The 15,004-nt window shown below is 39.9% G+C and overlaps 1 protein-coding gene across 1 annotated transcript; it reads left to right on the plus strand.

Moving 5' to 3' along the window:
• Window positions 1–480: 480 nt before the first annotated feature.
• Window positions 481–11,576, plus strand: cdc16 (cell division cycle 16 homolog (S. cerevisiae)). Its single transcript, XM_040149387.1, has 18 exons — window positions 481–712; window positions 899–953; window positions 1,235–1,332; window positions 1,479–1,517; window positions 1,672–1,812; window positions 2,890–3,049; window positions 3,175–3,269; window positions 3,948–4,081; window positions 5,059–5,138; window positions 5,265–5,314; window positions 5,393–5,466; window positions 5,571–5,696; window positions 6,609–6,761; window positions 7,574–7,637; window positions 7,759–7,820; window positions 9,353–9,488; window positions 9,986–10,076; window positions 10,519–11,576. The coding sequence occupies exons 1-18, from the start codon at window positions 665–667 to the stop codon at window positions 10,770–10,772; spliced, it is 1,860 nt and encodes a 619-aa protein (XP_040005321.1). The 5' UTR covers window positions 481–664; the 3' UTR covers window positions 10,773–11,576.
• Window positions 11,577–15,004: the final 3,428 nt, after the last annotated feature.

Here is a 15,004-nt window from a genome sequence, read left to right on the forward strand (position 1 = left end):
AGAATCTGAGGAAAATGAAAAGAAGAAAGAAACCAGCAACAGAGATACAGCAGGACTCAGATAGACAGCCTGTCCCTGAACAAGACATACCTGAGAAATCAATTTCAGCAGAACCACATGAAAATCCAGGTTCTTCTGACACAATTCAATTTACAACAGATAAACACCCTTAGTCTGTTGAACAGTCCTTGACTCAGACACCTAAAACATAAACAGGAAACCACAAGCACAAAGGAGGGATGAAATGCCTTGTTGCTTTACCAAAGTTATATTTTTCTGCACAGCAAAGAGACCCCACAATAAGCAATTTGGACAAAGACAATCTTAACTCCAGAACTGGACAACAAAAAATGAAACCATCAATAAATAAAGAAATCAAACAATGTGTATATATATTTTTTAATACATTTATTTTGCAGCCAGACATGTCGCGAGTGAAAAAGACTGGAGTTAATGTGGAACACTTCATCCAGAATGTGTTTCCTTACGGAACAATTTGGCAGAACACTCGTTGCAGAAAGAAGCCGCGGATTTGATTTTACACAGCTAGCAAGCTAGCACATACTGCTGTTGAGTGCACCGTTTGATACACTGTTTCTCTCTAAGAATGACACACTTCTGATAGTCGGAGCGACAACTTCTTTAAAAAAAAAAAAAAATCAAAATGAATCTCGACAGACTTCGAAAGAGAGTACGGCAGTACATTGACCAGGTAAGAATTATGATTTCTTTCTGTGTTGCTAGCTAATGCTAGCTTGAGAGCAAACCTGGCGTCAGTGGTACCAAACCTTCATAGATTGCCTGTCTAGCTACCCTGAAGCTATCACCGACAGCCACCGACAACAAAAACTGTTCACTCGGGTGACTCTTATGCTTTTCTTTGTTTGTGTGTTTACAGCAACAGTATCAAAGTGCTCTGTTTTGGGCCGACAAGATAGCATCCCTCTCCCATGGTGAGTGACGTTAATGCTGTTTATGACCAGCCGGCATGATAGCTACTTACCAGCCTGCCACCTAAAAATATAACGCTGATCTAAGTAGGACTGGTGTTTAATAGGGAGAGTATTCATGTTTTGTCACTGTTCTGTTTGCCGCTGTTACATACATCACAGCTGAACGGGGGTGATGGCGGATAACACGGTAGCTTGCCATCAGCTTCGATGTTATGTAGCTTGTCAGTGATGACTCTCTAACGTCAGACATTGATGGCCCTACCTCTTTCTTTGGCATACAGAGGATCCCCAGGATATCTACTGGCTAGCTCAGTGCCTTTACTTGACCTCACAGTACCACAGAGCCTCCCATGCCCTCCGTTCGCGAAAACTTGACAAGGTAATAACAGGTTAAGCGTGAGTTCTGATGTGATAATATGAGGGATTATGTCTTGGGTACTTTGTGTAATGATTTGGCCAAGTGTTAAAATTGAACCAATCTTCTCAGTTCCCAGTCTGAAACAACACTTGTCTTCTCTCACACAGTTGTATGGAGCTTGTCAGTACCTTGCTGCTAGGTGCCATGTAAGTAAATGAAAAATAAAACTATCATGTCACTTCTAAACCCTCTCCTATATATTTATAAATTCCAGGATATCATCAAGAGAAGCCTGATATATATTGTTCCTGCTTTAGATGCATTTGTTCCTTTTTTTTTTTTCTTTTTTTTTTTTTTAAGTATGCTGCCAAAGAATTCCAGCAGGCCTTGGATATTCTGGATGCGGAGGAGCCAACTAGTAAGAAGCTGCTGGACAGGAGTGGGAAGGAGGACAGTGGGTCACCAGAGTCAACTAAGGACTGGGACATGTCCCCTGCCTCTGTAAGTCTGGGCTGCCATTGAAAAGATGAAATACATTGAATAAAGGTTAAAGATTTTTGGGCTGTCTTATTTGTCATTGTTGGATGATCTAAACCTATTACTCAGCATTGTTCTAAAATCTTGCTTTGGGGGGAACACAGCCTGCCCAAAACTATCCACATCATCAGTTAACTTTTGTTTTTTTTTGTAACAAATAATTGTTTTTGTTGAATGCTGTTACTGCAAATTTGTAGCTGTAGTTTGCCAATGAATTTTATTTTAGTGTCCTGACTTTTCAGCCATGTGGAGTTCCAGTTCCCACAAACCTTCCCACCAACAAGTACAGTTTTGTTTACCTTGTTGGTGTTTACCTTGTTGGTAGAAATGACATACATTCACAATTTTTACCCATTATTTCTGCATTATTTTGTAGGGAACATATACACTTCTCAGAATACTCAAATGCAGTGCCACCTATGCAGGCCCTGTAAAGCGATGTTTCTTTTTCTTTAGTTTAAAAAACAACGCATAGTAAATAACACCATACATCAGCATTGATTGCCATAGTGTGTTTAAGTCCTGATCACTGCAAAAACATAAATGTTAGCTAGTTAGGAATTTAAAAACAGTCAGATTATTCACAGAGGTAAACATCTTTCTTAAAAACTGCATCTTACAAACTAACAGACATCCTTTTCAACCACAGTAGTCACTTATGAGATCATTGTTTTTATTTCAATGTCAGATTTATATATAATGTTACAATACTATACAATAGGTATGATAATCTGTACTAACTTTGATGTTATAGAGGTCACCTGCTCAGAATTGCCCTTCACTATTGGTATGGACAGTATAATAGATTGCATTCAGTGGTTGAAAATGATTAAGCCTTGTTCTAGGTATGGATACGAAGTAATACCCATAAGTCATTAAAACATTTGATGAAAGACTTATTTTAATGTCTATTTGCTGCAGGATTTGTGTGGATGTGGCATTAACACTATATGAAGTTATGAGTAATATTGTGAACGTTTACTAAAGACTCTGACGTCTGCGATCTTCTTTCTGATCTTTCCCCTCTCTGAAATATTTCAGATCAACAGTTCCATCTGCCTCCTGCGGGGTAAGATCTATGATGCCATGGACAACAGACCACTGGCCACCTCCAGCTACAAAGAGGCCTTGAAACTGGATGTGTACTGCTTTGAAGCCTTTGACCTTTTAACGTCCCACCACATGTTGACTGCACAGGAAGGTGAGGCTGATCTGTGGTGATGATGTGCACTGATATCTTTTAGTTTAATACACCCATACGTCTTATCATTTCAGTAACTTGTATAACGGCAGTCTATGTGAAACATGTTATTCATTTTTCAATAGAGAAAGACTTCCTTGATTCGCTTCCTCTGAGTCAACAGTGCACTGAGGAAGAGGAGGAGCTGTTACACTTCCTTTTTGAGAATAAGTTAAAGAAGGTAGGGGAGCTCTGCATTTAGTGTTTAAAATTTTTATAAATTGCTTTTACTCATCAGTTAATTAAAGTATAAGGCTGGTGATATTTTATATTTTTTCTTATTGTCAGCAAATCTCACGAAAAGTCCAAAACCAACAATGAATTGAGCCTAGTAACACGTATTGTCTTTGTAGCCTGATATATCTTATTCTTCTGTGCCATAGACACATTATTGTTCCATTGGTTGTCAAAAAATGTTAAAAAACACAGGAATGACTCTTATTGTTGCACTGGATGACATGTTCTTTCATTACGATGAACATGGGCAGGGTTTTGTATTTTGAGTTAATCCCTTATGTACTGTCCAGCCTTGCCCTTTAATTTAAGTTTAGTGAAAGTGAGAAAGAGTGAAAGAGAGAGAGAGAGAGAGAGCTGACAGCTAAATGGTGCCTCTGCAGTGTTCCCATCTCCGGGTTCATTTGTATACAGTTAATATTAATTAAAATGCAAATGCCTATTAAGGATATGCTGGCCTGTTTTTCTGCTACCGTCTTTTCATCTGTCACCTCTGTGCCTTCTTGTCTGACCTTGCTTTATTTATTTTCCCATCTACTCAGTAAGAACCAGCATCCACCTTTCACACACACACATGCGCGAAAAAACCTATACAAACACACTCTCCTTCTCCCTCCTTCTGCAGTACAACAAGCCCAGTGATTTGGTGGTGCCAGAGATGGTAAATGGTCTTCAGGACAACTTGGATGTAGTTGTGTCTCTTGCTGAGAGGCATTATTATAACTGTGATTTCAAGATGTGCTACAAACTCACATCAATGTAAGTGTCTTCACTTTTCCTCTCAATTGGTACTTCTTGTTTTTCTTTTTGGTTAATTGTTCTGCAAATAATTTAGAAATTCATAAGAAGCCTCCCTGGAAATTTGGGGCCTACATCATCTGTCATCCCAACATCATATATTATAGACATATTCTCAGCTGTGTACCCAATATGTAGCTTGCCTTAGTATACAGCCTTGCTTACAAGTCATACCTTACTGCGATAAAAGGAAGTGATTTTGTCTGATACACATCTGTGGAGTTATTGTAGTGTAAGAGTCAAACCACAACAGCTCATAAATAGTACACTTTGGACACAATACCACTCACTTTAGTTACACAAGTAGCAGTAATTGGGGGGAAAAAATAGGATGTGACATTTCAGTTATAATGGATAATTTCATTCTCTATCACTCTGTTTCGGACGCTTGCTTGTTTGATCTGGCAGCAGCCACTCTTGGAATGTCCAATTTGTACTAGAAGAACACCATTTAAATACAGTAGCTTGAAAGCTTGAAAGTCTCTTGTAAGTGTGAAAATGAAATCAATCATAAACAAACTGTAGCAGATGTTGCTTTCTTTTGCAAGTACTGTAGTGTGTGGGTATTTTGATGAATCCAACTTAATAATAATATTTGGTGAATTTGACTAGTGACAGACTGGAAGATAATGAAGCTTAAAAGATAACTCAGTTATCTTACTCGTGTCCCATTAGAAATTTGATATAAGTTTTTTTTTTTAAATGGTCTCTTTGTATTTGCCCTGAATTGGATATGATGTGAAGAGAAGTGGTTGTGTTAGGTAGCTAGCAAAAAATATATATGATTTACCAAATGCATAACTTTGAGGCCCTGGATATTTAGAATTACTTGATTAGGCAAATGATTTGGATTACACGCTATGAAAGTTTACGTTCATAGAATGCCAGTATACAAAAAGTACAGGACCATTAACGCAGATCTGTTGTTTGTATTTCAGGGTGATGGTTAAAGACCCCTTCCATGCCAACTGTTTACCAGTCCATATAGGAACTCTGGTGGAGCTTGGAAAAGCAAATGGTAAAATCAACCACTGATCCACACATAAAAATGTTTAGTTTGTTGGTACTCATCAGTATAATAGCTAAATGGGTAGTTTTGCGCTGTTTGATGTTTTTTTGTGTTTTTGTTTTTTTTCCCCTGCAGAGTTGTTTTACCTCTCGCACAAACTTGTAGACTTGTATCCCAACAACCCAGTAAGTGTTGCGGTTAGATCACTTTATCCTGTTTACATAATTTCCAGTATTTGATAACCAAATAAAACTTTTTATCAGGTATCCTGGTTTGCTGTTGGGTGCTACTATCTCATGGTTGGCCATAAAAACGAACACGCTCGGCGATACCTTAGGTATGTGTTAGCACACTCAGAAAGAAGTATCTGTTACAGGCATAGTAAAAACTTACATTTAAGTTCACTTAAAAACTCACTTGTATATTGTATATTTCCTTTAGCAAAGCCACCACCCTGGAGAGGACTTATGGTCCTGCATGGATTGCCTATGGTCATTCATTTGCAGTGGAGAGTGAGCATGACCAAGCCATGGCTGCCTACTTCACTGCTGCCCAGCTGATGAAAGGGTAGGTACATGACTGACATGTCCTGGACTTCCCAACTCCATATACATTTCTAAATGTGGGTCTTTTTAGAGCCGTCCAAGGCGAGGTTTTATGTGAAAAATATGCCTGTCTCATTAGCCTAAATCATAGAATGGAGCTTCAGTAGATAAAAGCTTATATCTTTAAATAATTTCTTCTGAATAGTTACAGTTAAGCTCTGCAGTCGAGTTGTTTTATGCTGAGATGGAGATTGTGGAGGCACAGGCTATCAGTCAATAAAAACTCCACATTGCCACAACTAGTGGCGCACAAATTGTGCTTTGACAGATTATTTGTTTTGCTCGGTTTCACTCATTAAATGACGACAGGCAAACGTATAAAGGTATTTAGTTTTTATGATCGAAAGGGACTGTCAGCCAAAAATGTTTCCCCCAGCTGTAGATGTAGCCTTTTGCTAAGCCTAACGTTCATCTAATTAATGGTGTTGCTTGAAGTTTACAGCTAAAAAAAGTGTTGGGTTTTTTTTTTTTGCTTTAGTTTTTTTTTTTTTTTTTTTCAGCTTCTTTCAAGTCATAAGTATCTGAATTGTTAATTTGCCGTTTTTAATAATGCTTGTGACATTTTATTCTTTACACTAGTGTGTTCAGAACAACAATGTGAAAACATTCAATCCTGCAAGAAAAAAGCAGGCATAATGTATTGACCTTTTCCATTTTAGGAAGGTTTCTCAGAAGCTGGGAAACTTTAAAGTAATCGTTGGTTTCAGTTATAAATAGCTGTTAAACGTAATGTAGAATTTAAACATTATGTCAGTTTTTTTAAGGTCAAAATGATTTTTTAAGGGTTCTAAACTCAGATTTCTTTCTAAAGTGTTGTTAAAACATGAGGTAGGGATAGCTTGGGTCTTGATGTCTCCTACCCCCTCTCATTTAGGTGTCACTTACCCATGCTGTACATCGGCCTGGAGTACGGTCTGACCAACAACTCCAAGCTGGCAGAACGTTTCTTCAGCCAGGCTCTTAGTATCGCTCCAGAGGACCCATTTGTCATACACGAGGTGGCAGTTGTTGCATTTCAAAATGGAGAGTGAGTCATGCAGCCACAAACACAATAATGCTTACACCTCTAGTGTGACAACAGTCGTAAAAATGTTATTGGCAGCACAAATGGATGTTGGCACACCTCAGTGATATTTGTAAAAACTGATTTTAACTGGGTAAGAAGTCTATTTTAAAATATGACCTGCATGTACCGTCCATGTACCAAATGAAATCACTGGATGAACAATAACTTGCCTGACAAGGTGAGGAGCAGCTATTTTTTTTCAGTGCAGCCCTGTCTGCTGCTGTTTATTTTGTCTGTCAGTATAACAACTGGCTTGGAGATTTACATGAAACTCGGAGCATCAGCTAATACTCACACATTGATGTAACGACCAGTGATTAAATTGTATCATCTTAAGGGAAAGATCTGAACTATCCCCCATAGGGTCGGTCCACTCAGCTCACAAAAAGATATATTTTTTTCATAAAAACCCCAGATGCGGATAATTTCATAGAGTTGTGTGGGTTTTGACATATGTGGATAGTAACAGTAGCTGTAAACCATTTTCAACACAGATACCTCAAAACTTTGCCACATCAAATCAAAAATATCTGCAAAATGTGTGTGTGAGGTTTGTTTGTTTTTTTCCTGTAATCTGGGTACTGACCCTTTTAAGGAAAATATGTATATTCACAAATATAAGTAATATAGTTCTTATCACACCTGATGTGAGCACAAGCTTGAACAGCAGTCACACATTGAGGGTACACAGATTACACACACAGTGAAGTCTGGTTTATTGTATTGATCATTCAGAGGTGCTCTAAGGATGTTTTTCACATCTACTCTTTCAGCTGGAAGACCGCAGAGAGGCTGTTCCTCGATGCAATGGAGAAGATCAAAGCCATAGGGAATGAAGTAACAGCTAATTTATTTAATTGGAAAAGTGTCATTGTGATGCGTGTCTTAAAAACATGGGCATGTCTCGGTAAGAATTACTTATATTATGCCTTTTGCTGTTTCCCTTTTAAAATTTAAGGTCACTGTGGACAAATGGGAGCCTTTGCTAAACAACTTAGGTCACGTGTGTCGGAAACTGAAGTAAGTATTGAATAATGGTCTTGAATAGCCCCAGTGGGAGAATAGCTTGTACTTGCAGCTCTGCCTTTTTTCTAAATGACATCATGGATTTCATGGTCTTCTTTGAGTTAGCAAATTGCTAACTCCAAATTGTTGCTCTGAATGATTAAAGAAGATTGTCTGGAGTGCACTCTCCTCTAGATTTGTTAATTCCCCTTCATATCTGCTTCAGACTATTTTCAGAGACGTGTTCACTTGTTCTTTGGCAATCATTTTGCATAGGTAGGGTCCTCATTAAGAATTCATGCAAAGACCCTTTAATGAATTATGCATAGCCACCACTCAATAGATATAAAGGGGTTGCAGAATTCTTGCCAACAAGGAGTTGTTTTGAAAGGTCTGGAAAGTTTTTATGTAGAAGGGTTTCATCCATACAAAATGAATACTTCAAGAAGCGTTTGAGTGCATCCCCCAATGCATTGCTGAAAGAACGGATTCAGAGTGGTTTTTTAAAATATGTGTGTAAAACATGTACATTTCTCAAAATGATTATAACTGAAATATTTACATACTTTGGACATACACCGATCAGCCACAACATCAAAACCGGTAACTGCTTTTAATGTTGTGGCTGATCGATGTAATCCTCTGTTGGGAACCTCTTTCTTTTTCTGTGTATCTATTTTTGCCACAAAACAGTGATCTCTCCACTATCTGCAATCATGTGTGGATATTTGAAGTTGTTTTGCCATGTCTGAGTTGTGGAGCAGGCGGGGGCTCTTTCTACTGTTTATTGTCCTTTTGCAGTAATAAAAACCACAACTGTAGCATAAACATTTTTTATTACTTAGTCATGACACCGTCCTGAAATTGGCTTGTAGTTCACTTACAGACTCACTCAGTCACTATCAGCAGACAGTTGTCCAAGAGGAAAACTTGTCTGCTTATTGTCAGACTAGATTTACACATAGTACTTACCAACATTCAACAAAGCAATGGCAGCAGCAGTTTACAGACCTGCTGAGGTAGACATCTCAATGTTGCCACCTATAGGCAAAGAGTGTTGCCGTACTATGAACTGACACACAATGAGCAGAAAAATATGCTGTGTATAGCAAAATGTTAGCATTTTGTAAGTTTGAACTTTAAAATGGTAAATTCAAAAACACCCTTGTACCATTCATCGCCTACAAAAGGCACAATTTTCAAAATTGCAGACGCTGTTACATTCTTTGTGTGTACATGGCATACATTTCACTGTTAGGCCTGGAACTGCTGGCACTGCAGCTCTGCAAATGGATGATGCGGGGCTGAGCCTGGTTTTGGGCACTCTGAGTCCATCACTGTGCCATGGGTTCATCAAGATATACTGTATCAGATCTATCTGTTGTCACTCCGTCACTGTCATGCAGAAGTTAGTAGTATTGTTTAAACCTTTTTAAAAACACTCCATGATCAGATGTATTTTGTAACGTGTCTGCAAACGTCTGCTTATGAAATTGTGTTGAATCTATTGACATCGACTTTGTATATTGTGGTGTTTGTTTCTATAGAAAGTACGACCAGGCTCTGGAGTACCACCGTCAAGCACTGGTGTTAATCCCTCAGCATGCCTCCACCTACGCTGCCATAGGATACGTGCACAGCCTCATGGGCGACTTCGAGAGTGCTATCGACTACTTTCATACGGTAAAGTCCCTTTCCTTCACAGTTTTAACGTGTTTCGTTTCCTGTTTGACGTCATTTGTTTGATACCACTCATAGAAAGGATAGTTGATGGCTTCCGCTGACAGTGCAAGCAAGAATAGGAATAAGGATTGAAATCAGAGCTCTTTAGTGAGAGCAGAGTAGCCCTGAAGGTCAGTTTGTTATACAGCTAGCTGTCGCCTAAGAAAGAAAGAGCACAAATGTAAAATCCAGTGTAATGAAAATAAGGAATGGAGAGAAAAGCTTATTATATAATAAAATATATTTTGTGACGTCATCCAGAATACAGTGTGATGATATGAGACTTGACCATTGTTGTTTTGTTTATTGTTTCTTTGTTTTGTTGCTGTTTTTGTTTTAGTTGGACTAAACACATTAAAGAGAGGAAAATGGCCTGTGATTGGTTGATTTTCTTTATGTTAACAAATATGTTTTTCTTTTTAAGGCTTGAAGTTGTATTTTTTCTCTTTCTGTGGCAGGCACTTGGACTGAAAAGGGACGACACTTTCTCTGTGACAATGCTTGGCCACTGTATAGAGATGTACATTGGTGACACAGATGCCTATATAGGTATGATACAGCTATGCTCAAGTTTCAGAGTAGTTATTTCTACCTTTTGAAAAATTAATGTGAAAAAAACGTTTTATATCTTGGCTGAGCTCTGAAAAATCCAGTTATGTGATGCTTTACTAGTATTTGTAATACTTTTTAAGTCCCTATGACAGTTCTTGATAGCATGTTACTGGGTTTATCTGGAGTAACAGGGACATTGTCTTTGGGAAGAGATGTTTTTTTTTTAATTATTATTGTTATTGCTATGAGTACCACAAATGAAATTTTGGAGTGCCAACAAAAATCTTAGTGGAATATATCTCAAAAAGTCAGCAGACAAGTGCAAAGCTATGTGCAGGGTAACACATAGTATAAACCTGTTAAGCCTGTAAAATGTGGAGACCAGCTGTGTGTATTCAATACCAAAGACAATAATATATTATCCTTTGTTTCCACTAAGGCACAGACATTAACGACAAAGTGCGAAGCAGCTTGAACACTCCAGCGCTGATGAAGATGCTGAACACATCAGAGCCTGGTGACCTCCTAGCCACGCCGAGAGTGGAAGACACCAGCATCACGTCTTTGGAAACACCACTGTCGAATCAGGACAAGATGATGCTGGAGACGCCTCTCCGACTGTCTCTAACCCTGGAGTGCGACATGTACGAGAGTGACGTCATGCTGGACACCTTGTCAGACACCAGCACGTGATCTCATCCCGTCAGGAGGTGGAACTGTCATAGCAACAGGTTGTCATAGGTATACAAATCCAAGCCCAAGGAAGACGTTCAAACCAAAACTTTGGTGCCTGTCCTCCGCCAAAGGTTTCCTGTGGATCCCCCTCTTGTGCATTAGATATAGTTGTTTCTGTAAGTGACTAAACATAGAGCACGCCATTGTGAACATTATGACCATGAGTAAAAGTGAGGATGAATTTTGCGTACAGCAACCGCTGTACATCATATTCATTTTTGCTAGAATGCACTTTAAAAGGGGAATTAACACGTGCCTTGGTTAAGGGGTTGAGTACTTGGTTTAGAATTGGACCTCGGGTTAAGCCTGAAGACAATGGGAACATGTGATCCTCTGACACTTGGTTGAACAAAGCAAACAGCCACAGATCTCACATCAAAACTAAAAGACTATAGTCACTTATTACTGCCTATGGCAGGACCCTCCGTGTTGCTTAACCTGTGGATTTTCGCCTTGAATAAAGAGCCAGCTAAATACAGGCAGTTTTGGTGAAAACAATTCTTGGTAATTCCTACAATAAACCATGCATTTATCTTAAAATTTTTAACATATCTGTGTGTTAATCTTTGTGTTAATTGGAATAAAGTGTTTGGTTTGTTAAAACCTGCAGAACAAATGCTACGTGTTATGGCAGTAAGGCTGGAACATTTTAATATTGTCCTCTTTTTAATATTCATTTTCTACCTATTGTCATACTGACATAATCCTCATTGAGATACTGTAGTTTATATTTCTGGTGTCTAAATGCATGAGTTATGTTCGATTTAAAACCTGATGCAGCATGAAATCTTGCATACTTCCAAAACTCATGTTCTAGTAAACCACTAAACATTTGAATTAATGTTATGAACAAACAAGACTATTCATTTTCCAGTGTGATTTTTAATCCTCTAAATACTCTTTAATATTACATTTTGTCATAGAGATTCTGTTACTTATCCTGATATTTGACCAAATAGTTATTAGTAGTTATAGAATTAAACCAAATTTCACTTGCAAAATTAGCTAAGTTAAAATGTTTTCCAATATAAATGTAAGTGTTAGATGTTGTCCACACCCAACTGTCCTACTGTGGAATACAAAAGTCCTTATAGTGTATATGGTATATCCTTGAGTTCCTGAGCAGGGAGGCTAAAACATTGCTCCAGAGAAAAACATGCCTAGTGATGTACAGTTAGGTCTATAAGTATTTGGACACTGACACCATTTTCGTAATTCTGCCTCCGTACACCACCACAATGGATTTGAAGCGAAGCCATCAAGATGTGATTGAAGTGTAGATTTTCAGATTTAATTCAAGGGGTTTAACAAAATATTGAAATTAACTGTTTAGGAATCACATCCATTTTTATACATAGTCCCCCATTTTCAGAGGCTCAAAAGTAATTGGACAATTTATCAGTTTCGTAGCCAGGTGTGGCATGTTCCCTCGTTATTTCATGACAAAATAAAGAGATAAAGAGGTCTCGAGTAGATTCCAAGTGAATTCGAAAAAGAATTATCGCACTGGTGAGCTCAGCAACACCAAAAGGCCTGGAAGACCACAGAAGACGACTACAGTGGATGATCACATAATTCTTTCCTTGGTGAAGAAAAATCCCTTCACAACATCTTGCCAGGTCAACAACGCTCACGTATCATTGTCAAAGTCTACAATCGAGATGCCTTCATGAATGTAAATACAGAGGGTTTACCACAAGGTGCAAACCTCTGGTAACACTCAACAACAGAAAAACATCTAAGAAAAGCCTGCCCAGTTCTGGGGCAAGATTCTTTGGACAGACAAAACCAAGATTAACTTGTACCAGAATGATGGGAAGAGAAGAGTATGGAGATGGAAAGGAACGGCTCATGATCCAAAGCAGGCCACATCATCTGTCAAACATGGTGGAGGCAGTGTTATGGCATGGGCATGTATGGCTGCCAGTGGAACTGGGTCACTGCTGTTTATTGATGATATGACTGTTGATAGAAGTAGCAGAATTAATTCATAAGTGTATAGGCCTATACTATCTGCTCAGTTTCAGCCAAATGCTGCAAAGTACAGATGAATAACGAGCCAAAACTTACAGCGAAAGCAACCCGAGAGCTTCTCAAGGCAAAGAAATGGAACATTCTTCAATGGCCAAGTCAGTCACCTCACCTCAACCCAATTGAACATGCTTTTCATTTACTGTAACTGAGTGTGGAAAAGACCCACAAACAAGCAGCAACTGAGGGCAGCTGCAGTAAAGCCGTGGCAAAGCATCTCAAGGGAGGAAACTCAGCATTTGCCGATGTCCATCAGTTCCAGACTTCGGACAGCCGTTGACTGAAAAGGATTTTCATCCAAGTAATAAAAATATCCTTGTATTTATAATTATGTTGGTTTGTCCAATTACGTTGAAAATGAGGGACTGTGTAAAAAAATAACTAATTGCTAAACAGTTAATGTGATTTTTTTTGTTGAACCCCCTTGAATTAAAGCTGGAAATTTAAACTTCAATCACATCTTGAGGGCTTTGTTTTTTCAAATCCATTGTGGTGGTGTACGGAGGCAGAATTACGAAAATGGTGTCGCTGTCCAAAATACTTAACGTACCGAACTGTACATGTGGTGTGAAACCGACCTTCCTCTCTAAATGCCGTGATCCTGCTCAGGGGAGGAGTGAGGTCTCCCGACCACAAGCACGACTCCTCTCCATCCCTTCTCTGACGTTCACATGCCCAGTGTCTGTATTTCTTCCTTCACTTCCCGGCCCCCCCCCCCCCCCCCCCCCCCTCCAATGTGTAACGCCTGTAGTAACCCCAGGAGAGATGGGCTGTACTCCGTCTAAGTCGGCCGTGATTTACACCCAGGACAGGGTCTGTCGGGACCCGGACACCTGCTCCACTTTCGCTCCCAGCCTCAGGAGCCCCGTGTCGACGCCAGAGAGACCCCGGCCGGGTGTGGAGACCGGCAGCGGCACGCAAACTTTCCTGAGCGGTGGGTTTAATGAACAATCGCACAAAACACACATGGGTTCAGATTCACGGGTTGTCTAATGTCTCGTAGATGCTCAGGGGGGAGAGGCGCTCTTCCTCGTAGTGCAGGCGTTAAGTGTAACAGGAACCGTGTCCATGTCTTTCCAACGAGGACACAAAGCAGCGCGGCAAAGTCAGACCTCATCGTCCCATGGGTCCGACTGAAAGGTCCGTGCCGCGGCTTGTTCTGTGAGTATTTCCGTCTGCTCCCCAGTTCCCCGGCGCGATGTCCGCGGGCGGTCGGCGAGCCGGTCCGACCCCGAGTCCCGGAGCCCTGCGAGCAGCCTCCCCCGACCAGGCAGCTCGCCCTGCGTGGCTCCGTGCAGCCCGGGAGCCCCGGGAGCCCCGCGGCCCGACTCCGGAGCTGCGCGCTGACACCGAGGGCTGCGCCACTGCTTGACCGGCCCCAGTCTGCGGTTAAAGGGACACTGGGACACGCGTTGGCCGCCACAACAACTGGGAGTCGGTATGTTTTCATTCCATATTGTTTGGTGCAAAAAACAAAAGAAACTGTTTCTTACCCCACTGCTTTAATGCGGTGAAAATCAAACAGCACTGGATGCCATTTTAACGAAATAAACGCGTGTTTAAAAAGTGTCTCGTTCTTTTTCTAATAATGGTTGCGGTCATGACATTTGAAAAGCAGCTGCACGGCCATTTGCCGGTGACCTTCTTGACTGGCATGGTTGCATTTGTACATTTCGTTTCAAATATTAATATTTGCGAAGTACAGGAACGCTCCAGACCCCCGGTGGAAAGTACATTCACTCGAGCACTGCACAGTTTTCAGGTACTTGTACTTTGCTTGAGCATTTCCATTTTCTGCTACTTAATTCTTTTTACTCCACTACATTTATTTGATAACTTTAGTTGCTTTGCGGATTCAGATTAATAATCCAAAGCGTACTCAACACATGAGTTAGTGAAGGATAAGACTGTTGATCCCCGGGGGAATTCACAAACTGGGATAAGTACATAGAGTAGTCAAAATTAGCCCCGCCTTTGCCAGCTGCAACATTAAAGTGATATTCACGTTAATGCATCAATGATTATAATCCAATTAATATTATATACATTATTCTCAAATGGGTCGTTATACACACACACACACACACACACTTTATCACTCTAACAAACTTGCAGTGAGCGCTTTATATTTATATATATATATATATATATATATATAT

The sequence above is a fragment of the Xiphias gladius genome, chromosome 16, assembly GCF_016859285.1.
Source record: "Xiphias gladius isolate SHS-SW01 ecotype Sanya breed wild chromosome 16, ASM1685928v1, whole genome shotgun sequence".
Lineage (NCBI taxonomy): Eukaryota > Metazoa > Chordata > Actinopteri > Istiophoriformes > Xiphiidae > Xiphias > Xiphias gladius.

What these genes read in the sequence shown, in the direction of transcription:
- cdc16 (XM_040149387.1), top strand. Translation starts at nt 665, where the DNA reads ATGAATCTCGACAGACTTCGAAAGAGAGTACGGCAGTACATTGACCAG. An exon ending in TACGGCAGTACATTGACCAG is followed by an intron (nt 713 to 898) that starts GTAAGAATTATG and finishes GTGTGTTTACAG; the next exon opens with CAACAGTATCAAAGTGCTCT. An exon ending in TCAAAGCCATAGGGAATGAA is followed by an intron (nt 7,638 to 7,758) that starts GTAACAGCTAAT and finishes TTAAAATTTAAG; the next exon opens with GTCACTGTGGACAAATGGGA.